At 41.0% G+C, this 26,954-nt stretch overlaps 1 protein-coding gene across 1 annotated transcript in view; it reads left to right on the top strand.

Moving 5' to 3' along the window:
* Positions 1–26,954, top strand: part of CR1L (complement C3b/C4b receptor 1 like) — a 70,010-nt gene that overhangs the window by 10,635 nt on the left and 32,421 nt on the right. The window contains exons 4-11 of the mRNA XM_058701400.1: positions 2,729–2,814; positions 13,555–13,953; positions 15,649–15,825; positions 15,919–16,021; positions 17,298–17,383; positions 22,039–22,266; positions 24,544–24,723; positions 25,349–25,448. Coding sequence (XP_058557383.1) covers positions 2,729–2,814; positions 13,555–13,953; positions 15,649–15,825; positions 15,919–16,021; positions 17,298–17,383; positions 22,039–22,266; positions 24,544–24,723; positions 25,349–25,448 — 1,359 coding nt within the window. The remainder of the gene's footprint in view (positions 1–2,728; positions 2,815–13,554; positions 13,954–15,648; positions 15,826–15,918; positions 16,022–17,297; positions 17,384–22,038; positions 22,267–24,543; positions 24,724–25,348; positions 25,449–26,954) is intronic.

The raw sequence follows: 26,954 nt of genomic DNA, 5'->3' as shown, positions 1-26,954 counted from the left end.
AGACTGGAAAATCCAATTGTCGTTGGAACTAAAGCCCACAAAAATAGGCCAGAATCTACACACTACCCTAAAGAGAGCGGTTACGTGCTAAACTTGATTTCACTAAGAGCAAGAGTCGCTTAACACAATATCCCAAGTGTTAGGATCCAAGAGAAAAATCACGTGTCACATCAAGAACCAGGGAAATCGCAGCTTGACTGAGAAGGGATAATCAATACCAGTAAGGATGCCAATGCCAAGATGAGTCAGATGTTGGAACTATCTAACGAAGATTTTAAAGCAGCCTTCATAAAATCGCTTCAATAAGTAATTACAAATTCCCTTGAGAAAAATCTTAAAGGCAAGCAAAGAGAAAGGACACACTACCTATAGGGGAACACAATTTGAATGGCAGTGGGTTTACTATCTGAAAATATGGAGGCAAGAAGGAAGTGGCACACCTTTTCCAAATACGAAAGAAAAGAACTTACTAACTGTGAACTCCATGTCTTTAAAAATATTAATCGCATACCTGGAATAAATCCCAGTTGGCTATTGTATATGATTCTTTTTATGTACTGTTGGGTTTGATTTGTTAATACTTTATTGAAGTTTTTTTTACCGTCTATAAAATGTTAGCAAATCAAACCCAGTAAGGCATTAAAAAAATTGCCTACAGTGACCACAGTGGAAACTACTCCGGGTATGCAAGACAGATTCAACATCCAAAAATCAATCAACATAATCAACTATATTAACGGCCTAAAGAGGAAAAAATTTTTAATATTTTAGAAGTGTTTTATGTATGTATTTTAAGAGAGAGAGAGAGCGGAAGAGGGGCAGAGGGTGAAGGAGAGAGAGAATCCCGAGCGGGCTCCACACTGTTAGCATAGAGCCCGATGTGGGTTCTAGCTGGTGAACTGTGAGATCATGACCTGAGCTGAAATTGAGTCAGACACTTAATCGACTGATCCATCCAAGCTCATATTAATTTGTATGCTCAAAGTAGAAAATATATATGCTCACATCAACGGTCCCAGAAATTGCAGTTGACAAAGTCCAATAACAAATCATGGTAAAAACTCACAGCAAGTTAGGGATGGAATTGAACAAGTCTGAAATCAAGGTGTTAGCAGGTTGGTTCCTACTGGAGGCTCTAAGGAAGAATTTATTCCATGCTTTTCCCCTAGCTTCTGGTGGTTACCAGCAGTCCTTGGTATCACTTGGCTATAAACACATCTCTCCATCTCTGCCTCTGTCTGGCTTTGCCTCACATGACTTTGCCTCTGTATGTGTTACCTTTGTCTTCCCTCTGTGTGTCTCCTTGTCCAAACTTCCTTCTTCCTTTGAGGACACCAGTCATTGGAGTAGGGCCCCCGCTAATCCAGTGTGACCTCATCCTAACTCTGTTACATCCGCCACAAACTTATTTCCAAACAAAGTCAGATTCTGAGGTTTCAGGACGTAAATTTAGAGGCATACTATTGAATCCAGAATGGACATGAATGGACATGTCATCGAAGAGAATATGCGATGTAAGTACATGAACATATATTCAGCTTCATTAGCCATTAGGAAAATGCAAACTAAAACAACATGGCGGGGGGGGGGGGGCGCCTGGGTGGCTCAATTGGGTGAGCGTCCGACTCTTTGGATACATGTCATTTTACATTTGTCCAAGCCCATAGAATGTCCAACACCAAGAGTGAACCCTTATGTAAACTATGGACTTGAGATGATAATGATGTGTCCGCGTAGCTTCATCAATTGCAACAAATTGTACCATTCTGGTGGGGGATGTTGGTAATGTGGGAGGTTGTGCATGTGTGTGGAAAGGGAGTATATGGTAAATCCCTGTACCTTCTGGTCAATATTTCTGTAAACTTGAAAATCCTCTTAAAAATAGTCTGTATAAGAAAGACAGATACCATATGGTTTCACTCTTATGTGGATCCTGAGAAACTTAACAGAAACCCATGGGGGAGGAGAAGGAAAAAAAAAAAAAAGAGGTTAGAGTGGGAGAGAGCCAAAGCATAAGAGACTGTTAAAAACTGAGAACAAACTGAGGGTTGATGGGGGGTGGGAGGGAGGGGAGGGTGGGAGATGGGTATTGAGGAGGGCACCTTTTGGGATGAGCACTGGGTGTTGTATGGAAACCAATTTGACAATAAATTTCATATATTAAAAAAATTTTTTTAAATAGTCTGTATAAAAAAAATTGCATAGATGTAAATACACATGCACCCCTCACACAAATTAGCACAAATAAAACTGAGGAAATTTGAACCAAATTGGCAGATCATACCTATGCCAATGTCCTGGTTGTAATATTCTACTATAGTTTTTGCAAGACCTTATCAAGGGGGGAGATATTCCACATTTATGGCACGCTTGGAATAGTTTGTGGCATACTAAGTGAGAATTTCTGCCTTGACCATTTTAAATATGAAATCAGTGTTGGACTTCTGTTGTTCTGTTTGGATTTCCTTCGGTTTGAGGTTGATGAATCTTAAATACTGTAGGTTTCTACAAAACCGTGGCTTAAAGTAAAGAAGAGAGAGCCCATTTAGTTGAGAAGGCGTGAAGAAAAAAATTTAAAGTCCAAATGAAGACATAAACTTTGGGAAAGTGATCGTACTATGACAAATGGAAATTGTCCCGAATTCTCCAAGATTGCGAGCTCTAGTAAGTAGCAATATAAGTAGGAAAATGAACAGGGAATATAACATTCATTCTTCTTTATCTTTAGATACCGACTCATTGGTCAGCCCTCTAGCACGTGCCTCATCTCGGGCAATATTGTCGTCTGGGATAACAGCCCACCTACTTGTGAAAGTGAGTTGAGATATTCTTTCCTGTTACCTTCACCAATGGATTCTAAGTTTCCTCCTGGAGTTGTAAAAATCTTAATTGAATTCCTTTTGTGCATTCTGTCCCTCAATCCCTAGGGGGTTTCTGGCAACTGTTTCCTTAAATGTTTCCTTATCCCAGGATGTACCTTTTCTGAATCTGGGGACTTAAATGCAGAAAAGCCTTCAAACTTTATTTTTACTTCAAATAATTTGGAATTATGTTGACTGTACCACCCCCAGTATAACAATCATTCTGCTTGGCAAATTAGTGAAGATTTTTTTTAAGTGTTACTCTCCAAGGTTGGTGAAGCTGTGTATGAATCAACACTTTCATGTACCTAGAGTTACACAAAACCTCTTGAAGGGTACCATGTACTGTGACCCTCAAAAGTGGGCATCTATTTTGACCCAGTTCTTAGAACTTATGCTTGGGAAATAAACACAGACTTTTACTAGGAGTTCACTGTAAATGTTTCATTGCTGCATTCTTTATAATGGCAAAAATGTTAAAGTAACCTAAATGTTTCAAATCATGGTCTGGAAAGTACTGGAAGGAGTCATGTTAAAATGACTATGGAGAGGGGCGCCTGGGTGGCTCAGTCGGTTAAGCGGCCGACTTCGGCTCAGGTCATGATCTCGCGGTCCGTGAGTTCGAGCCCCGTGTTGGGCTCTGTGCTGACAGCTCTGAGCCTGGAGCCTGTTTCAGATTCTGTGTCTCCCTCTCTCTCTGACCCTCCCCCATTCATGTTCTGTCATTCTCTGTCTCAAAAATAAATAAACGTTAAAAAAAAAATGACTATGGAGAATTCCCTAAGAAACATAAAATCAGAGTTAGAAGAAATACCAGCCATGCACCAGAATATTATTCAGCCATTAAAAAAAGGGGGGGGGGTCACCTGGGTGGCTCAGCTGGTTAAGCTTGGGACTTCAGCTCAGGTCATGATCTTACAGTTTGTGGGTTTGAGCCCCTCCATCGGGCTCTGTGCTGACAGCTCAGAGCCTGGAGCCTGCTTCAGATTCTATGTCTCCTCTCTCTCTGACCCTTCCCAACTCTTTCTCTCTCTCTCTCTCTCTCTCTCTCTCTATCTCAAAAATAAATAAGCATTAAAAAAAAAGATGTCATGGAAAAGCACTTCATGACATGTAAAGATGTTAATTATATATTTTATGTGAAAACATTAGGTGACAGGACAGTACTCTGGCTAGATCTCTTAATTTAAAGATAACACACCTATATCTATTCCTGTATTTTCATCTCTGTTTCTAAATCTGTAACCTTTTGGGGCGCCTGGGTGGCTCAGTCGGTTAAGCGTCCGACTTCAGCCCGGGTCACGATCTCGCAGTCCGTGAGTTCGAGCCCCGCGTCGGGCTCTGCGCTGATGGCTCAGAGCCTGGAGCCTGCTTCCGATTCTGTCTCCCTCTCTCTCTGCCCCTCCCCCGTTCATGCTCTGTCTCTCTCTGTCTTAAAAATAAATAAACGTTAAAAAAAATAAATTAATTAAAAAAAAAAAAAACCTGTAACCTTTTGTATATCTAAACCTTGGTGAATGGCTTTCTGCCTCCTTGGTGAAAGTGGGAGGAAACTTCTGGTATACATTTTGACCGTGCAGCCGCATGCTTTCTCAAGAAGATCCAGTCTCCTATTTATTCAAACTGCCCTAGGTCCATAAACTGGCTCTCAAGTCTGGGCATTGGTTGGTGAATAACCATAACTTTTTTTTTTTTTTCAGTGATTCAAGTCAAACCTAGATCTTTTCTGCTTCTGCCCATCTAATAACACTGTAGTCCGTTATTCTTCTATTTCGGTTTTAGAGATTCCGCAATCAATCAGCCCGGAGCAACGATTTCTGCAGGCAAATCATTCTCATTTCTGTTTCAATTGTCTCTGGCCCTCTGGCCTTCGAGTGCTGCCACTTGACCTCTACCATCCTGAGGTCCTTCCGTCACCATTAAATTCAGGGAAGACAATTCCATAACTAAATCCCAACGTCATCCCCAGCCTACAGAGAATAAGCACCATAGATGTTTTTCAAGGTTACTGAATATTCTGCATGAATGTATTACTCAAAGCCTTGGGTGAAAAGATAAATGTTCTCTCTTTCTTTTTTTTTTTTTTATTTTTTTAACACTTATTTATTATTGAGAGACAGAGCATGGGCTTGGGAGGGGCACAGAGAGGGGGAGACACAGAATCGGAAGCAGACTCCAGGCTCTGAGCTGTTAGTACAGAGCCCAATGCGGGGCTTGAACCCACAAACCGCGAGATCCGGACCTGAACCCAAGTTGGATGCTCAACTGACCGGTCCCCCCAGGCGCCCCTAAAAGTTCTCTCTTTCAACACCCCACCCCTGTGCACATTGGTGGGGAGTTGACAAACAGATACTACATAAATCCACTCTGGCATTCGTAAATCCCCAAGTCATAGAATTGCTTCCTCAGTAGTATCCTGAAAAAGATCTGGTATTTCAGCTTCGTTCAGCAGAGGCCAGACTCTGACCCGCTGAATTCACAGTCTCATTTCTGGTGTTCTGCACCTTCTTGTAGGTCATAACTTGTACTCCCCACCCCCTCCTGTACTTCCAGGTCTGCCAGGACTTAAATCAGGTTTAAGGACCAGAAACAATGTGAAGTAGTAGGGGTAGGTCCGGAGGAGGATCAGCGGTCCCTGAAATTTGGGCTGCCCGATTTAGTAAATAAAAATACACGATGTTCAGTTAAACTCAAATTTCAAATAAGCAACAAATACTTTTGTATTCTAACTATGTGCCTTGCGATATCGGGGGTATACTTACCCTTAGAGTTTTTTCAATGTTTTTCTGAAATTCACATTTAACTGGACATTCTATATTTTCTCTGGCGATCCTATCAGGGCAGCTGCCTCATGAGAGACCATTACAGTTTCTTTAGAGAAGGGGAGGACCCCCTCAGATAGGGGAGGAGGGCCTGTTTCCCCTAGCAAAGGAGACTCAGCAGAACTCCCAGATTCAAGGTATTCAGCTTTGTTCGAATCTGTCCATATATCTCCATTCCAATTTTCAGAGTCCTCCTTCCAATCAGTTCTCAAACTTTAACATAAGAGACCCTGTCGTGAATTCAACTTGTCGTGGAATCCAGCTACAGGATTGATTAGATGTTAGATTTGTGCTTCAGAAGTTTTGGCTCTGTGGCTACGGAATGCAAGTGTTTTTCTTTTCTTTTTTCTTTTTAAGTTTATTTATTTATTTTGGGAGACAGAGAGAGGAGAGACAGTGAACGTGGCAGCTGGGGAGGAGCAGAGAGAGAGGGAGAGGGAGAGGGAGAGGGAGAGGGAGAGAGAACGCTTTCAGCGCAGAGCATGAAGCGGGGCTCTATCACACCAACCTTGAGATAATGACCTTAGCCCAAATCAAGAGTCAGACACTCAACTGACCGAGCCACCTAGGTGCCCTACAAGTATTTATTTTAGGGCAGGTAGAGAAGCTTTCAGAACCAGACCTTGAACAGGAATTTAGAGCATTTTCTTTCTCTTAAGTTCTCCAAAGCACTTGGAAGCAAGCAACCAACCAGCTCGCTTTTCCTTCCTCCCTCCTTTCCTTCCTTCCTTCCTTCCTTCCTTCCTTCCTTCCTTCCTTCTCTCCTACTTGCTTCCTCCCTTCCTCCCTCCCTCCTTGTCTTCCTTCTCTCTTTTGTTCATATACTAGATAGGACCCCTAATAAAATCTTGATGAAGGTATCTTTGTCTTGTTCCCCATCTCAAAGGGAAAGATTGAAATATTTCACCATTGGGGCGCCTGGGTGGCGCAGTCGGTTAAGCGTCCGACTTCAGCCAGGTCACGATCTCGCGGTCCGTGAGTTCGAGCCCCGCGTCAGGCTCTGGGCTGATGGCTCGGAGCCTGGAGCCTGTTTCCGATTCTGTGTCTCCCTCTCTCTCTGCCCCTCCCCCGTTCATGCTCTGTCTCTCTCTGTCCCAAAAATAAATAAAAAACGTTGGAAAAAAAAAAAAAAAAAAAGAAATATTTCACCATTAACCAATATTTGCTGTAGGCTTTTGTAGATACCCATTTTTAGATTAAGAAAATTCCCCCATTTTTAGATTAAGAAAATTCCCTTATAATATTCTTCATTGCTAAGAATTTTTTTTATCATTAAACCGTAAAGTTTACCAAACACATTGGCTACATATATTGAACAATCGTATCTGTTTCTCTGTTACTCTCTCTCTCTTTTTTTAATGTTTATTTCTTTTTGAGAGAGACAGAGACAGAATGCGAGTGGGTTGGGACAGAGAGAGAGGGAGACACAGAATCCGAAACAGGCTCCAGGCTCTGAGCTGTCAGCACAGAGCCCCACGCGGGACTCGAACCCACGAGCTGCAAGATCATGACCTGAGCTGAAGTCGGATGCTCAAACGACTGAGCCACCCAGGCGCCCCTCTCCATTACTCTCTTAATGTAATGAATTGTTTTAATTTCTTTTTGAAAGACAAACTGATTTTGAATTCCAATTTTATATTCTTGGAATACATCAACTTGACAAAATATTTTATAATTTTTGTATGTTGCTTAATGTGCTTTTGTAATGTATTTTAGATGTTTTTGAGATATAATTTACATATCATAAAGTTGCTCTTTTAAAGAATACACTGTAGGGGCGCCTGGGTGGCGCAGTCGGTTAAGCGTCCGACTTCAGCCAGGTCACGATCTCGCGGTCCGTGAGTTCGAGCCCCGCGTCAGGCTCTGGGCTGATGGCTCGGAGCCTGGAGCCTGTTTCCGATTCTGTGTCTCCCTCTCTCTCTGCCCCTCCCCCGTTCATGCTCTGTCTCTCTCTGTCCCAAAAATAAATAAAAAAAAAACGTTGGAAAAAAAAAATTAAAAAAAAAAAAAAAAAAGAATACACTGTAATGATTTTTAGTATATTTGTAAGGTTGTGCGACCAGCACCACTCATTCTAGAACACTTTTATCACCCTATTCCTAATGTTTTTTAGAGAGATCAGACTGTAATATTTTTCCCGTGATTTAAATATCCCGTGTAATATTTTTCCCATTTCATTTCTCCCGTGAGAAAAAAAATGAAATATTGTTCTCATGTCCTTATGAGGTTTTGGTATCAAACTTACAATAGACTCATAAAGCCACCTGATTGTGTTCCATAGATTTGTTTCCCTTTAAGGCATTATTTCTTCCTTAGATATTTGAAAAAAACTCACCAATAAAGCCCTATTGCCTATAGTTTATGTTGCTGGCAGTTCTTTTTTTCTTCTCCTTTTTTAAATCTCCAAGTTTTTATTTAAATTCCAGTCAGCTAACATATAGTGTAAAATTAGCTTCAGGAATAGAATTGAGTGATTCATCACTTATATACAACAGCCAGTGCCCATTACAAAGAGTGCCCTCCTTGATAGCCATCACCTACTTAACCCATCCCCCTGCCCGACTCCCCTGGAAGGTCTTTTTTGCAACAATTTTTTCACACCATCTAGACTTTTTATTGAAAGACATATATTTGTATATTACTACATATATATATATAAAGTGCTCAGTAGTAATCGTTCACTTCAATGAAACTTTACAAAGTGAACACACCCACATTAATAGCATTCAAATAAGATACAGCACATCAGAAGCTTCCCCATGCTCTTCCTCAGTGATCATCTTTCCCAAATAACCATTATTCTGGCTTCTATCACAAGGATTAGTTTGCCCTGTCTTGAATTTTCTATTAAAGGAATCAAAAAGCATGTACTCTTTTGTGTCCAACTTCTGTTGAGTGTTATATGTAGGAGACTTATCCATGTTGTTGTATATGGATCAATTGGATCTTTTTTTTAATTGTTGTATGTATTTGTTGTATGTAATTGTTGTATGTAATTGTTGTAAGAACTTAACAATTAATTTGTAAACTCAGCTGTTTATATATCAGCAGTATTTTATGCATGTGCATGTGCAATAAATATCCACATATATGCAAATACAAATTTTCAAATCTTTATATATATATATATATATGCACATCTATATAGAGTTTATATTTACATAAGTGGAATTGTTGCGTATGAACGTAGCCAGTCTTAATAGATACTGCCATAAGATTTCATACTGTGGTTGTACACATTACACTTCTACCAAAATCAGATGAAAATTCCAGCTGCTCAATATCTTTGTCAACTTGATAGTTACCAATTGTTTAAATTTCAGTGATTCTAGGGGCTCACTGTGGCTTTAATTTGCATTTTCCTAATGACTGATGATGCAGAGCACCTTTTCATATCTTTGTGCAGTGCCTGTTCAAAATTTTCACCCAATGTTTGCTAGTTTGCGTATCTTTTTTATTGTCTTGTAGAAATTCTTTATACACAATAAACATAACACAATAAACAAAACACATTTTCTTCCAGGCTAAAATTGGTCCTTTTGCTTCCTTAATGATGTCTTTTGATGATAGAAGGTATACATTTTTATAGTGTTTTTTAATAAGACTTAATAAATCTTTTCCCTTCTAGTCACTGCTTCCTCTGTTCTTTTTTTTTAATGTTTTTATTTTTTATTTTTGAGAGAGAGAGAGCAAGTGTGAGTGGGGGAGGGGCAGAGAGAGAAGGAGAGAGAGAATCTTAAGCAAGCTCCACACTCAACATGGAGCCTGACATGAGGCTCGACCCCACAATCCTGGGATCATGACCTGAGCCTAAATCAAGAGTTGGATGCTCAACCAACTAGACGGGCCACCCAGGCGCCCCACCACTTTCTCTGTTCTACGTAAGGAAGTTTGCCTATCATTTTATCTCTTAAGTTGATGATTCACCTCAGATTTATTTTTTGTGTGGTGTGAAGTATGGTCAAGGAATGTATTTCCTTTTTTGTATGTGTTTTTGTTTGTTTTTTTCCTAATGGGTAGGCAATTCACCTAATACTAGTGATTTTGAAAACCGTTAAAAAAAATTTTTGTATATCACAATACAATAGTTTAATATCTGTGTCAGGTGTCATTATATGTGGGTCTCATTTCAGAGAGGTTCTGTGCTATTTTCATTACTATAGTTTTCATTACTATAGTATTTCATTGCTATAGTATTCATCGCTATAGTATTCATCGCTATAGTATTCATCGCTATAGTATTCATCGCTATAGTATTCATCGCTATAGTATTCATCGCTATAGTATTCATTGCTATAGTATTCTAATAAGAGTTGATATCTGGTGGCATATCCTCTGCCATGTACTTCTTCCAAGATTTATTTGGTGATTCTTGGCCCTTTGCATTTCCATATAAAATTTAGAACCAGTTTGTCAGTTTCCACAAAAAGAATACTACTTGAATTGGCATTGGGTTTCTATTGACTCAGCAGATGCAATTTTGGGCCACTTACATTTTTTAATTTTAAATTCATGAACATGAATCTTTGAAATTTTTGAAATCTTAATAATATTTGCCAATTTACATTATAGAAAATAATGTAAACATAGATATGTAACATTGAAAAATGTAACATTTTCTAATTGTTTCTTAAACACGCAATCATTTGACTTTGGAACCAACAATCTTGCTAAATTTACTTAGAAATGCAGTAGTTTATCTGTATATTCTTTTGGATATGCTGTATACATAATCATGTCATTGGTAAATAATTATCCTATTTTTTTAATCTTTTCCTTTCTTGCAGCTTTTTATTTCTCTTGCTTCACTGCATTGGCTAGAACCTCCAGTACAATCTTGAATGGAAGAGAAGATACTGGGTTTTAAAAAAAATTTTTTTGTAATGTTTATTTTTGAGAAAGAGAGGCAAAGTGTGAGTGGGGGAGGTGCAGAGAGAGAGAGAGAGAGAGAGAGACAGAATCCAAAGCAGGCTCCAGGCTCCAAGCTATCATCACAGAACTTGACGTGGGGCTTGAACCCACAGACTGTGAGATCATGACCTCAGCCGAAGTCAGATGCTTAACAGACTGAACCACCCAGGTTTTTTAATAGTCATTATATTGGTTTTTTAATATTGGTTTTTTAATAGTCATTATGAAGCATGATGTTTACAGAAGGTTTTAGGGAGATATTCTTTATCAGATTAAGGAAGTTGCTTTTTATACCTAAGTTGCTAAAAGATTTATCACGAATGTGTATTCTAATTTATCACTGTGTATCTAATGAGACGATCCTATTTCTCCTTCATTGTGTCAGTTTTTGTGCTTTTACATTGATCTCACAAGACATTATTGTTGTTTTTATAAAAAGAGTATTTATACTCCTCCATCTGTTAACTCTTTCTGCTTTACTTCCTCCAAATTGCAGTTCAGTCAGTTCTTTAAGACACTATTTTCCTTCAATCTAAAAAATTATCTTTTAGCATTTTTGTATTGTAGGTCTTCTGGCAATAGATTCTTTAAATATTTTTCTAGGCATGGTTTCTTAAAAGTTATCACCCGTGTTTTCTGGCTTCTTTTAAAATTGATTGCTCTTGATTTTTTTTTTTACAATATTACTATGATGTGTCTAGGTAAAGTTTTTCCTTTTTTTTTTTTTTGTATTTGTATTGTTTGAGTTTGTATGGCTTCTTGAATCTGTAGGTTTAATGATGTCTTTTATTGGTTTTGGAAAATTCTCAGCCTTTACTTCTTCAAATGTTCACGCCCTGTGTTATCGCTCTCCTCTCATTATCGGAATTCACTTAAACATGCATTAGGCCTTCCTTATCCCTCTATCCTATAAGTCTATTACTCTTTTTTATGTATTTCTGATCCTTCTGTGTCTCTGTGTTTTATTCTGGATATTTTCTTCAGTCCTGGCTTCCAATTCATTGATCTTTATTCAACTGTGTCCCACCTGCTGTTAATTCCATCAGATTCTTAATTTCAGTAACTGTATTTTACAATGACAACAACTTTTATTGGATTCCTTTCAAAATTTTCCCTGTTGTTTTTAGTTGTTTCTTGTTCTTACCAAAAGTTTGGGTTTCGTATATTTTACCTTTGAATAGATAAACATAATTATCTTAAATCTGTGAGTGAAAAGTCCGATAGCTGGGGTCCTAACGGTTCAGTTTCTATTGTCAGTGATAACGCTGCTTCTCATTCATGTTATTTTATCTCATTAAGTACTCATTAAGTATTTTATCTCATTAAGTATCTCATTGATTGTATGTCAGGAATTATACTTGAGAACCTTTCTCTGTACAAATAAATTCAAGGTCTTAGAAAACGAACCTTCTTCAGGAAGGATTTTTGTTGTTGTTATTTCTTCCAGAAACCTGGGGACCTAGCAGTCTGGGACCACTTTCATTCAATTTCAGAAACTGTTATTTTTCTAGGCCACCCACAGTACTTGAGGAACAACTCCAGTAATCTTGATTCCCAAGGCCTATTTCTTTGAGGTCCCTATTAGTATACAGCAGAAGATATTACCAAGGCTTCCACCTTGCAAGATCTGGATTCCACTTTAGTTCCTTGACTCCATGAGACTATCAAAGTCTGCTCACCACTCAGATCCCCCCTCCTGATTCAGCTATCCTTCCCGCAGAACAGCAGCCTAAATGCCTCTTACCCAGTTTTTTATCTTCTATCAGATTATGGTCTGGTAATGCTTCACTAGTTCATTGCTTTCTGATACATCCACAGACATAGTTTATATTTTATCCAGCATTTATAGTCTTTCTTGGGGCGGGGGGGAGAATGCAGGGGTAGAATGATGTTTGATTTAAATTGTTAAGGTTACCCTTATCAGAAGGAGTATCCTTCTTAAGAATTTCTATTTTTAATTTCAAGTGTTTTGGAGTTTTGGCTGAAGTTACTTCATTCTAGTTATACAGTATTATAGTCGTACAATGTACTATGTCCTACTTCTAGATTTTCAACTGTATTGCGAGTTGTTTTTTTTTTATGAACTAATATATGATCCCTTTTACATGGGTATCATGTTGTGATACCAAACTTAGGCTTGATGAAATGAGTTGGTAAGTTTTCTATTTTCTACATCTTGTGAAAAATTTGAAATTACATTTGAAAGTACATATTACCTGAAAGTAACTTGATAGCATTTTTATGTAGAATATTTTCTTCTATTCTTACAAGTTTCTTTGCCCATTCTGGCTTTCTATATCTTCTTGAATGCATATTGGTAATTTACATGTCCATTTATATCATTTAGATTTTCAAAATGTTTAATTAACATATATTAGCCTACAGCTTTATAAATTTCTCATATATATGCAAATATATTTAATACTATTTCCCACTGTTGTATATCTGTGTTGTTTCTCTTCCCTTACATTTTTTTCTTTCAGCAAGGGTTTTTTTTTATTTTTTTAAAGCTTTACTGAGCTAATAACAAAAATGAAAATTAAGAAGGAAAATGGAAAAGAGTAGGGGGAAGCTGTGTAAAGTATGGTAAAATAAAATGATCAAAGAGCTGTTTAAAATGAAAGGAATATGAATTATATTAAAAATGCATATGCTTATAGGAAATAATGTAAGTAAGAAAGGCAGTATGCATGCTATTTATTATGCCCACCTAAATTACGACTTTGTACATTGAGGAGGGCACCTGTTGGGATGAAAACTGGGTGTTGTATGGAAACCAATTTGACAATAAATTTCATATTAAAAAATAAATTAAAAAATAAATTATGACTTTGTAAAAACATACCCACATGTGAAGAAAGATCAAAAGCAAATAGCAAATGTAAAAAGAGTTATACTCATTGGATCTCTGACTAGTTATTTTAATTCACTATTATTTAAGTCACTGTCTCTTTTCCCAGGAATTCCTTGTGGGCCGCCCCCGAACATTGCCAATGGAAGTTTCACTAGCATCAACAGAGAATATTTTCCATACGGGACGGTGGTGACCTATCGCTGCAATTCTGGACAGAGAGGGAAAAAGCCGTTTGAGCTTGTGGGCCAGCCGTCAATATATTGCACCAGCAAAGACAACCGCGTCGGCACGTGGAGCGGCCCTCCCCCTCAGTGCATTATACCTAATAAATGCACACCTCCGGAAATTGAAAATGCAATAATAGTATCTGAGCGCAAAACCTTATATTCCTTAAATGAAATCGTGGTGTTTATGTGTGAGTCCGGCTTTGACATGAAAGGACCCTCCAGTGTGAAATGCCAACCTCGAAACAGATGGGAGCCACAGCTGCCAAGCTGCTCTAGGCGTGAGTCTGACTGAGGCTTTGTAGGGGCCTACAAACGGCATGAGTTGTAAAAGGATCGGGAGATTATTGTTTGTTCCGGGGGAGGATGCGTGGGAAGCAGTGTGGGTCAATCTGGGGGGATGGAGCATGAAATTAAGAAAGTGGGCGTGTGCATGTATGTGTGTGTGCACTTATGTGTACGCGCCTTCGTTTTGAAAGCAGGAGCTTAGTTAATCAAGGAAGGAGACATTTGAGACTCTCCTGTTGAGCACGTCTCCGGGCGAAATACCAGCTCCAGTATCTCTCAAATATATTGAAAACTGAGGTGGACTTTCTACTCAGCTGTGTCACAAGCACTCCAATTTTTTTAGTCTTTATTTATTTTTGAGAGAGCAGGCAGGGAAGGGGCAGAGAGAGAGGGAGACAGAGCATCCGAGGCAGGCTCTGCACTGTCAGTGCAAAGCCTGATGCGGGGCTCGAACCCACTAACTGTGAGATCGTGGACCTGAGCCGAAGTCAGACGCTCAACCGGCCAGGCGCCCCTGCGATCAGCACCTTAAATGCATGATCTCATCTACCCTTCACAACACTCCTTTACAATAGGGCTATTCTTATATCCATATGGCAGTGAAGTTTGGTATTTCAGAGGTTGAGTAAACTGTCCAGATCACGTGCTATTAAGTGGAGTACCCAGGAATGGAAGCAAATGGGTCAGACTCCAGGGCCCGAGTTCTCTGGTCCTAGTTATACTTCAGTCAGCATCTCTCCCAGAAAATAAGAAACTGGCTTATGAAGACAGATATCATAGCCTCAGACTAGTGGCCAAGACCTTAGAGTTTGTCTGTTCTGGTCCATCTCCTACATTTTGTCATTAGGAATCTCAAGTTGAGAGTGAAAGTTGCTTAAAGCCAAACAGATCTTCCCTCATTGTTAATTGGATATAGATTAGGTTGAAGTGCAAATGAGCTCAGATGCCTTGAGCACGAAGAGGGCTATGAATGGAGGTCGCCAGACCTTGAGTCAAATACTCTTTAAACAATATGCCGTCTCGTTACAAAGATGGGTTTATTGAGTGGACGTTGTTCTCAATGGCTTATCTCAATGGCCTTGTATGCCACAATAGCTGCCTTAGGAGTGGATGGGTAAATGCTGTGGCTGATCCGTAGGGACAAAGACGGAGTTTACCATTCTTGTACCAACTAACACCAGCCTTGTACAACCACTGAGAGCTGGAAGGACAAACAGACAAAGTGATATAAATATGAATGATTACTACATTCGATCATAGGAGTACAGTAAAAGACATGGGAAATCTATTAAATAGATTTAGGCTCAGGCAGCCGTCTCCTGTGAAAGATGAGCCTGTAAATTGGATCGCCTTTCTACCAAATATGTGGGTGGAGAACCCCACCAATACTAATAACTCCATCTTGAATAGCCAGCACTAGAAGAAGGGACTTGTAAATGTATTTCACCTTGTGCTGGGGAGAACTTGGCTCTAATTATCTGCTTCAGACCAGCTGTGAGGTCTTCGGCTACATCTCCATATTTTTAACTTCCATATCAGTAAAAGGAGGGGGCTAGAGTATCGTTTGATTTCCCTTCTTGTAACACCAAACCCCTTTAACTGTGTCTCTGACTCCTCAGAAGGGTTAGAATTTAGCAAAAGATATTTCTCCATAAATGACTGGTACTTTGCACCTGTGCTTTCCACAGTATGTGCGCCGCCTCCAGAAATTCCGCATGGTAAGCCCACCCCAAGCGACAAGGACAGTTTTTCCCCTGGGCAGGAAGTATTCTACAGTTGTGAGCCTGGCTATGATCTCAGAGGGACCGCTTCTGTGCGCTGTACGCCCCAGGGAAACTGGAGCCCAGCAGCCCCTACATGTGCAGGTACCTGCGGTTTCCTCTGGTTTGCAGATCAGTCTTCTTGTTCTTCACAGAGGCAGTCTTACCTCTTTGTTGTTGTTGTTGTTGTTTTCCTAGTGAAATCATGTGATGACTTCCTGGACCAACTCCCTAACGGTCGTGTGCTCTTTCCACTTAATTTCCAGCTTGGGGCAAAAGTGTCCTTCATTTGCAATGAGGGGTGAGTATGATGACCTGGCACGGAGACCAGGGACTCAGTTCTGGATGCTAATATGATGGTGCCCTGGGCAGTGGGGGTTTATCCAAAGAGCAAGCTGTCTAATGGAACAGAAGTACCAAAAAAGACTAGTATTTGAGGCAACGATTGAGAAGTATTGTAGCAACCACATAGAACCATGAACGGATGCTTAAAAAGGAAGAACAGTAAAATATACTGAACAGCGGAAGTATAACAACAGATCTTGACTATTGAAGTGAAACTATTTATTACTACTGATGCCTATTTATTACACGTATGAATAAAAAGTAATTTGTAGGTGCGAAGGGAGAAATATTGCAGAGGGGTTGTTTTAAAAAAGTTTGATATAGAAAAGAAAGTTACTTATAAGATAAGTGACATGCAGGGACTGTTTTAAGAAAAATTTGAAACCAGTCAGTAGTGAAATGTGGAATAGGAATGAAAGAGTAAATGGGAGTATTTTTGAATCTAATTATATGTCATCTGATTAGGATTAGGCTGTGTTGAAGGAGCATGAAGACTGATGTTCATGTTCCAAGCAATGTCATTAACTCTTTATGTGACTGTAAGTGATCTTGGTATTATGTTCCCACACTGCTGACAGGTAAAAAGCATGTTGTTCTCAGTACATTCCAAGGGCCCTTCATCAGGCATCAAATATCTGTCACCCAATAAACACCTGGAGGCAACTCAGGCAGCTATTGGTCCAACAATAAGCCAGATGTTTGGGGATGATTGTCCTCCAAAGAATCCTCTCTTCTCACCTTTTCTTATTTTTCCTAGATAATTGGTTTTCTCATCAATAATCTGGATATGCCACAGGTGTCATTCGGGAATATTCCGAATGTGTTGGCAAAAAAAGGGCACTCTCTGATGCCTTTCTCTTTGCTAACTTGAATTGGAAGTTGTTTCCCTCCTGGTCCAGTAAGAAAGGAAAGGGCTACGGGTTGCGTTAGAGGACAAAGTTCCTTACAGAGACAAATAGGGAGCTGTCCGAGGGCAGTCAGGGGCAGACGACCTCCTGAAGGCCGAGGACCAGAGACAGTTGTTACTGCTCTGTCCTCACTGGAAACTGCAATCTCTCCAGACGTCTTGGTGCCCTCTATCAGCTGAGAAAACAAATGAGCGGAAGTTTTTCACCTGGGGTTTAACTTAGGAACGAAACTGTATTTCAGCAGAAGGACAGAAGCTGAGATCTGTCAGTGAAGGGGAGAGAGACATGTGCGCTCGCCTGGTCACTACTGCTTTTGTTCCTCAGGTTCCGTTTAAAGGGAAGTTCTGCTAGTTACTGTACCTTGGTTGAAATGAAAACCCTTTGGAACAACAGTGTTCCTGTGTGTGAGCGTGAGTACAAGGGATATCTGTTCAGGTCTGCACCTTCCTCCTTGTTTGTTTGTTCAATGTGCTTTGCCTGTAAAATTATCTAACGTTTGCCCCTCTGTTTATCTTCACTTTTGATTGAAATATTTCTTTGTTGCAAGGATTGTTTCTGGGGGAAATAAATCTGCGCATCGTGTGTTTTGGATACTATGCTATAAACGTTTACGAGCATCCTTTGTGCTCCAGGTGGAGAGACATGCTTCACAGATGGAGAGAAATTTAAGGCCTGGGCTCTTTTTCCTGCCAAAAATGATACTCCCGCTTCCGCTTTTCTGTCCTCCTTCAATCATCTATTCATTCCTGTCCTCATTCTTTCAACAAAAATTTTTGAGCACCTGTTATGAGCCAACAACCAGTCTTCTAGACACTAGGAATATACCTGTCAACAAGAAAGACTAGGACCCTGCTTTCGTGTTGTTTATATTCTTGTGCAGAAGGAAAGACAAAGGAAATAACAAACAAATGCATAGATGATTTCAAATAACGCCAAGTGTTATTAAGAAAAAAAAAACAGAGTGATGCAATAAAATGGTTATATGAAGGGGGATAAGGAATGCCAGGAAAAGAATAAAGTCTCCATTTAAAATAAGGTGATTATAGAGGGGCACCTCGGTCCCTCAGTCAGTTGAGCATCCGACTCTTGGTTTCAGCTCAGGTCGTGATCTCATGGCTTGTGAGACTGAGCCCACGTCAGGTTCTGCACTGGACAGCATGGAGCCTGCTTGGGATTCTCTCTCTCTCTCTCTCTCTCTCTCTTTCTCTCTCTCTCTCTCTCTCTCTTTCTGGCACTTCTTCACTTGTTCATTCTCTCTCTCTCTCTCTCTCAAAATAAATAAATAAACATTTAAAAATAATAAATAAGTAAAATAAGGTGATGATGAGAATCCTCACTGAGAAAGTGATATTTGAGTATTGATGGAAAGTGGTTACTACCAATGGACATAGACAGAGGAATAACTTCCCATACAGATGGTAGAAAGACCCAAGGCAGACACGTTCCCGGCATTTTCTTTGGCAAACCTGTTTTTGACATGTTCTCAGAAGCCGATATGGCTGATACGGGGCGAGCAAATAGAGGAGTAGTCGGAGGTGATAAGAGAGCGGTAACTGTACATCCCGTAAAAACGTGGGTTTTCATTCTGAGCAAGATAGAAAGCCACTGGAGCATTATAAGTAGAAAAGTGACATGATGGAATTTATTTTTAGTGATATCACTTTGGCTACTCTAGAGAGGACTCAGTTGGAAGGAACATACCTTAGATCGAGATTCCCTGGAAAACAGTGTTGGAGGCAAAGCATAAATTGTCACGCTCTATTAGAGGGTGCCGTTCTGGAGCAACAAGAGTGAAGGAGGAAAAAAGGGTGCAGGGAGGAAAGAAAAGCTGATAAATAAAATATGTTGTGTTGCTGAGGTGGCCGTAAGCTTTACCAAAACGAGCAAACAAAAAAAACCAGCTGGCTGTTGGCTCATATAACACATCCCTGAAGAGGTTCTGTGAAACCAGAACGGTCTAGTAGAAAGAGAAAGAATGAGCAGTTTATTTGCTGGATCTTCCCTGTCTCTTGTCTCCTGTTTATCCCAAGGGTATTAAGGCTCTTGTTTCTACGCTGTATTATCTCATCCCTCTGGACAAACTCTGAAGACACCGGAGCCCATGACCTGCTCCATTTAAGACCAGAAGTGGTGGAAGGAGCCAGAGTGGCCATGGATCCCAGTCATGTTGGCTTGGATGTGGGAGTTACTGTGACCTCTACATAATGTGCGAGAGCCCCTATCTCCCCCTCACTTCCGGGGGGCTGAGACAGCCAGTACTGTTAGAAAAGGAGGTGACAGGGGTGTCAATCAGCATTCCCAAGTGAGAAAGCAGCTGAGGGCCCAAAAGGGAGATGCAGCCAAGGAAATGTAGGGGGATGGCTGAGGGTATAAGTTGGAAGGCTGTTACACAGATCTAACCACAGATGTTGGATAGCAGTGGGAGAAGAGGTAAGATGTGGTCACAGGCTGGGTATATTCTGAAAGGTGAAATGACACAATTTGCCAATGGTTTAGAAACAGAGGGTTTTTTTTTTAATGCTTTTATTTATTTTTGAGACAGAGCATGAGTAGGGGAGGGGCAGAGAGAGAGAGAGACACAGAATCCGAAGCAGGCTCCGGGCTCCGAACTGTCAGCACAGAGCCCGATGTGGGGCTCGAACTCATGGACCGTGAGATCATGACCTGAGCCGAAGTTGGATGCTTAACCAACTGAGCCACCCAGGCGCCCCAAGAAACAGAGTTTAAAATAGAAATTCAGTGAGATCACCGACGGGGGGGGGGGGGGGGGAGAATGGGGCCAGAAGAGGGATGCGTGGGCTGAGCCTTGTAAATCCAACACTAATAAGTTGGAGAGGTGAGAATGAATCAACAAAAGAGACGAAGAAGCAGCAGCCAGTATATTAAGAGAAAAACCAGGAAAGGAGGAGGTACAGGCTTCCGGTTACAGAACGAGTACGTCACGGGAACAAAAGATGCAACGTAAGGAATACAGTCAATGATACTGTAATGGCAATGGGTGTGGACATACAGGAGCTTCACTTGTGGAGAGCAGAGTGTAAGATATGGGAAGGGATAGGGTTGTCCAGTCACTATGTGGGTCAACTGTACCCAGGGAGAGAGAGAGGGAGACAGAGACAGAGAAACAGGAGGGTGATATATCTTGGAAGCCAAGAGAAAATTCTCTGAAGGAGGTGAGATTCTCCAGAGAGGTCAAATAAGATGGTGGAAAATTATTATTGGGTATAATGACTTGAAGGTACCAATTGGCCTCAACAAGGAGTTTCAGTGGAATTGTGGGACAAATGTCTGATTGGAATGAGTTCAAGGGGGAGTGAAGGGAAGGAAGGGCAGACCATTGGCCACATCTCAGAGGAGTCCTGGTGTCACAGGAGTAGAGAAATGGGATTATTGCTGCACAGGGAAGTGGGATGAAGGGAGCTAGTTTTTTGGTTTTGGTGTTTGTGTGTGTGTGTGTGTGTGTGTGTGTGTGTGTGTGTGTGTGTGTGTTTTAATGTTTATTTTTGAGAGAGAGAGCTCAAGCAGGAGAGGGGCAGAGAGAGAGGGAGACAGAGGATCTGAGGCAGGCTCTGTGCTGACAGCAGAGAGCCCGATATGGGGCTCAAACTCACAAACCATGAGATCATGACCTGAGCCGAAGTCAAACCCTCAACCGACTAAGCCACCCAGGCGCCCTAGTTTTTGTTTTTAAGAGGACAGAAATATAATGTGTTAAATACAGAAATACTATGAATATATTCAGTCTGCCCATTTACTTCTTCACTAAAACAAACAGCATGTTGCTTCACCTTCTGATCATAACTATTGAAAAATATGTTTACAATAGAATTTTTTTTTTTCAAATGAATGTTTTGCTCTAAAATTGTTTGGAACTTTGGTATTTATATAACGAAACTTGATCATTATATCCTTCATATTAGGAAGCCAGCTATTTGAAAATGTTAACTTTCCTGGAATATAGTTAATTACGAAGCATGAAAGAAAGAAAAAAATGCTCCCAAGAAGCCAGATACAGCTAAAATCACTTGCTAGAGGACAAACGATTGGTTAGGTTAGTCCACCTTTGATTAGTTTATCCATAATCCTTTCAAGAGTATCATCTTCCCAAATATAGATCAAAGCAGAAGGGGAAAGGAGCTTCTCCAGATCGTTATTTAAAAACAAACACACAGGGGTGCCTGGGTGGCTCAGTCGGTTGAGCGTCCAGACTCCGTCTTGGGTCATGATCTCACGGTTTGTGAGTTCGAGCCCCGCGTCAGGCTCTGTGCTGACAGCTCAGAGCCTGGAGCCTGCTTTGGATTTGGTGTCTCCCTCTCTCTCTCTGCTTCTCCCCCGCTCTCTCTCCTTCAAAAAAATAAAAACATTAAAAAATTAAAAACAAAAACGAATAAAAACAAACAAACAAACAAAAACCCCTGTAGAAACCAATAAGTATCTCAAAGTCGTAAAACATTTCTGAGTCTTCTGGAGCATGAACAGGGGCATTGGGATGTTTCATTTCATTATGATGGCATTACTACAACCATTCATTTTGCTTTGGAGCCTAACAGCCTCAAGTCATCAAGAAAAGATTAAATCAGTGATAGATAGTAAATGTATAATATATTTTGAAAGATTTCTCTGGGATGAAGAGCCTCGATGTTAAAAGATTTGGTCTATCTTGTACTTAAAATAGTAGGGGATGTACAGGAGGTCCTCAAAAAAATTCCTGTTGAATTAATGGATAACTTTCTTATTAAATGAATGCCTTCCTTGTCAATGTGGTTAAGATTTTTGTCTATTTTAAAAGAATGAGCTCTCAATTATCCAGAAGTTTTACATCTTCAAAGAGTTCAGGATGATTAAGTCCCTCCTAGACTTTGTAATAATAAACATTGGTTTCAGTGTCATTTCATTTGGAAGCATCTCAACAGCGGCCTAATATATTTATTTTATGGTTTATACTCTCCCTGAGAGTTTAATCATTTAATTGGCTACACAGTCACAGCATCCCATAATTGTAGAATCAACTCGGGTTAAAATGTAAACATTTTGATGTAACTTATAGCTCTTGTGTTCCTTCTAGAAATCTTTTGTCCAAGCCCTCCATCTATCCTTAATGGGAACCACACCGGAACTCCTCAGGGAGGAGTTCCCTATGGAGAGGAAGTTACTTACATGTGTGACCCCCGCTCAGCCAGAGGGATGACCTTCAACCTCATCGGGGAGAGCACCATCCGCTGCACAAGCGACGGTGAAGGGAACGGGATTTGGAGCGGCCCTGCCCCTTCCTGTGAACTTGCTGGTCCTGCTGGTCAGTACCCACGTACCCCAAGTGGATTCAGAATATCAGGCCCAGATCCTTCATATGTCTCTAAGATTATGGTGTGTGCTTGTGAGTTCAACTTTGTCATAAGTGGAAGCGTCAAAGTTCTAAAACTCTTCTTGCTCGTGCAGTGGTGAGCAGAGTGGGGTAAGAAGGGAGAGGGACGGGGAGGGGAAGATCAAGAAGAAAAACGTATTCACTGGAGAGGACATGAAAACAACTGGCTATGAACAGTAACCAATGCCGGATGATTGCCAAACACTCCCCGCAAGTTCATCGTCTGCCAAACTGGCAATATGGATATTATTTAGCTAAGGCTTTAGCCAGTCCTATGCCAAATAGGCTAAGTGACCAAAGAGACTACTTTTGTAGCTTAAGACCTTGACTCAAAGTATGCCCATCTGTCCGCTGGCTTGTGGGGCCCACCTTAATCTTTGCCCTTGAACTTATCCGTTCTGAGAGTTAGAAGCAAGGAAAGATCAGCTCAAGGGAAAGAGTATGGAAAGGAAGAGGCTGTTTCTTCCGAAGGACTGAAAATTACCTGGTTCTTGAGGACTGACTGTAGGCCTTCCCAAGACAGAGCAGGGTACACAGGGAGGTGGCACCAGACTTGGGATACCACATGACAGAGAAAAGCAATCCGATGAGAAAAGGCAACACATGATAAAATGCGTTTAACTTTTCTTTGATGCCCCTCCCCTTCCAATTAGAATCTAGTGAGATTTCTTTAAAAGCAGTTGCCTAGGCCACCAGGCACGCTTATGGAATGGCAAACAGAAGCAGTCTCCTCCAAAAAGGAGATCGTTGAGGTCAGACTCTATTTGAAATATGCAGCACACAATATACCCTCTCATAAAAAAAGACATAGCTTCTTTTTTTTTTTTTTTCTCCAGTGCAAAAAGGTGTTTTTATTAAAGGATGGAGACAGGACCCATGGGCAGAAAGAGCTGCCTCGGGACCTTGAGGAGAGACTGGTTATATGGGTGGGGGTAGGGGGCATGGGGGGGAGGTAAAGGCAAGGGGAAGGGGAAGTTTCCAAAGGGATTTTCATATGCTAAAGAAGCTACTTGATGGCTTCCTCTGTTTTGTCCTTTTCCTTAAATCTCTGGTTTAGCATCAGGAGAAGAGCGGTCTGTTCGTTCCCTAGGACTGCGTACAAATTACCACAAACTAGGTGGTTTAACACAATAGAAATTTATTCTCTTCACTGATCTGGAGGCTAGAATTCTGAAATCAGGGTTTTGGTGGGGCTGTGCTCCCTCCTGTGACTCTAGAGGAGAATCCTTCTTTACCTCTCTTAGATACTGGTGGCTCCTGGCATTCCAGGGCTAGTGGACACATCGTTCTAATCTTTGCCTCTGTCTTCACATGGCCTTCTCCCCTGTGTCTCTGTGTCTCAACTGTCCCTCTCGTTTCTCTTATAGACACCACCAGTCATTGGATTGAAGGCCCACCCTGGTAATCCAGGATGATCTCATCTTGAGATTGTTACCTTAATTATAGCTGAAAAGATCCTTATTCCAAGTACGTTTCCCTTGTGAGGTCCTGGATGCATGTATCTTTTCGGGGGACATCATTCAACCCACTACAAGTAGTGACTGCTATTTAGTGCCAGAGAAGCTACTTATGGTGCACACCCTGAGAATGAGGTTGGGAGGAACAAATGGAGACAGAGGGTAAAATATGTCTTGATGGATATGAGTATATTAACGCTAATAAATGAGGGTATGAATGGTTAACTCTACACAGAGGCAGTCTGATAGGCCTGACACATGACATCCTTAGCTAAAATTCTTGCTTTGGGTGCCCAGGTGCCTCAGTCGGTTACGCGTCCGACTCTTGGTTTTGGCTCAGTTCATGATCCCATGGTTTGTGAGTTTGAGCACCGCATTGGGCTCTGTGCTGGTGGTGTAGAGCCGGCTTGGGATTCTCTCTCTCCCTCTCTCTCTGCCCCTCTCTTGCCTGTGCTCTCTCTGGCTTTCAAAATAAATGAATAAACTTTAAAAATCAATGAAATTCTTGCTTTGGTGAAACAAGAGCAAAAAGGCCAAAAAGGTGAATCGTCTTCCAAGTAGTAAAAATTTCCTGATGAGTAAATGCTGCTGGAAAGCCCCATCCTAAGGTAACTTGAAGGGGAAAAAGACCTTTTGCCGTTTTTAGAAGTCTGTCTCCATGAACCCATCTATCAGCTTAACTGGACAGAAAGAGGAGGAAGGGCGGAAATCTCTCGGCTCACTTTTGTATTCCTGTGGTTTTGCTCTCCAGGTTACTGTAAAGCCCCAAAAGAGTTTCCATTTGCCAAGCCTACAACTCAGACTGATGAATCTGAGTTTCCAGCTGGGACATCTTTGACTTTTAAATGTTCCCCTGGGTATTTTGAGTCCACGTTTTCTATCACCTGCTTAGAAAACTTGGTCTGGTCCAGTGCCGAAGATACGTGTAGACGTAAGTAACCCCATCCTGGGAGCTAATTCATGTATGTCAAAGCGTCTGTGGGATCTCATTTAATTTGTTCAAATTTTGTAGACATCTGAGTTTGCCCACGGTATTTAAATGGAGGGTGAACTTGTAGGTCAGCCTTTCTTGCTGCCTGGAGTTTTTGCAGTCTTGACTCAATATTTATTTCGCAAGAATGTCTCTCACAAAAGGAATCAGGGGGGAAGTTTCGATTCCCTGGAGGTTACTTTTGATGGCTAAAACCATGACATGAGTGAAATAGGGACACAAAAGAAAATCACGTAGATCACAGTGACCTGTGCTTCAATAACCAAGATGGAGGGGAAATCTCAAATTCTGAGGCCTTTGATTTAGGCTCGTGGGATGAGAAAACAATTCTCTATCCATATATTTCTTCTGTTGGGAGATTCAGGCATCATCTTTTAAAAAGCAGTGCTCCAGAGCTGCTTGAGTCTGCACTTGAGCTGCTTGTTGCACTTCCTCAATGTGGTCAATCCTTTGGAACAATCAGAAGTAAATAGACTGTTCAGTCCGCTACACTCCAGACTGAATCGTAAAAGCAAAGGTAATTTGAACTCTACACCTAGTCCCAAATTTTCCTTCTCTCCCATAGGAAAATCATGTGGAGCTCCTCCAGAACCCTTCAATGGCATGGTACATATAAACACAGATACCCAGTTTGGATCAACAGTTAATTATTCTTGTAATGAAGGGTGAGTTGAAAGCACTATCCCTGGAAGATGAGTTTCAGAACAACAATGCTATCTCTGACCTACTCCCAACCAGACACACTAGACTATCATCTACACTTCAAAAAGTTGCCAATAGGAACTTCCGGATAGAGATGGTAGCTTGAACATGGGCATATGACCAAAGGAATATAAAAAAGAAATAGCAACAGCTGGAATGCCCAGGTGGCTCAGCTGGTTGAGTGTCTTGACTCTTGATTGCTGCTCAGGTCAGTATCTCATGGTCTGTGGGTTCAAGCATCATGTTGGGCTCTGTGTTGGGCACAGTGCAGAGCCTGCTTAGGATTCTCTCTCTCTCTCTCTCTCTCTCTCTCTCTGCCCCTCCCCCCACCTGTCTCAAAATAAATAAGTGAACTTTTAGAAAAAATAATTTAAAAAATAAAATAAATTCTCAAAATAAAAAAAGGAGTAGCAAGCAATTTGTATTTTAACTAGAGGACAGCACCAGGTTCCTGCTGAAGGTAGTATGTGTGAAGCCTGGTAAGATATTCAGTGGATAAAAAGGACCAGTCTATTGGGGCGCCTGAGTGGCTCGGTCAGTTAAGCGGCCGACTTCGGCTCAGGTCACGATCTCACGGTCCGTGAGTCTGAGCCCTGCGTCGGGCTCTGGACTGACAGCTCAGAGCCTGGAGCCTGTTTCAGATTCTGTGTCTCCTTCTCTCTCCGCCCCTCCCCTGGTCATGCTCTGTCTCTCTCTGTCTCAAAAATAAATAAACGTTAAAAAAAAAATTTTTTTAAAAAAAGGACCCGTCGGGGCGCCTGGGTGGCGCAGTCGGTTAAGCGTCCGACTTCAGCCAGGTCACGATCTCGCGGTCCGTGAGTTCGAGCCCCGCGTCAGGCTCTGGGCCGATGGCTCGGAGCCTGGAGCCTGTTTCCGATTCTGTGTCTCCCTCTCTCTCTGTCCCTCCCCCGTTCATGCTCTGTCTCTCTCTGTCCCAAAAAATAAAATAAACGTTGAAAAAATAAAAAATAAAAAAAGGACCCGTCTATTAAATGAGTAAAAGGAAAAATGCTAGTTGTACCATGCATGGAACATTCTTTAAAAACATTTTTTTTAATTAATTTTGAGAGAAAGACAGAGTACAGGTGGTTAAATTGGACAGAAGTATCAATTGCATTATCTGGAAAGTATAGGTTTTGCCCTGCTCACCCCTTGCCCCCAACAAGGAGTTCTGACTTCTTAGTTCATCAGTCCTTCAAATGACGGGAGCCCCCAGGCAACACCAGGGACATATCAAGGCAGTGACAGGACAGCCCACAGAATGGGAGAGAATATTTGCAAATCATTTCTCTAATAAGGGTTTGATATACAGACTATATAAGGAAGTCCTGCAACTAAACAACAAAAAAACTAACAACCCAACTTAAAAATGGGCGAGGGATTTGAGTAGACATTGCTCCAAAGAGGACAGACAAATGCCCAGGAAACACATGAACAGATACTAAATATTATTAGTCATGAGAGAAATG

Source organism: Neofelis nebulosa, chromosome 15, assembly GCF_028018385.1.
Source record: "Neofelis nebulosa isolate mNeoNeb1 chromosome 15, mNeoNeb1.pri, whole genome shotgun sequence".
In the NCBI taxonomy this organism is placed as follows: Eukaryota; Metazoa; Chordata; class Mammalia; order Carnivora; family Felidae; genus Neofelis; species Neofelis nebulosa.
Note: the sequence above shows the minus strand (reverse complement) of the source record. Positions and strands in the feature narration are given on the sequence as shown.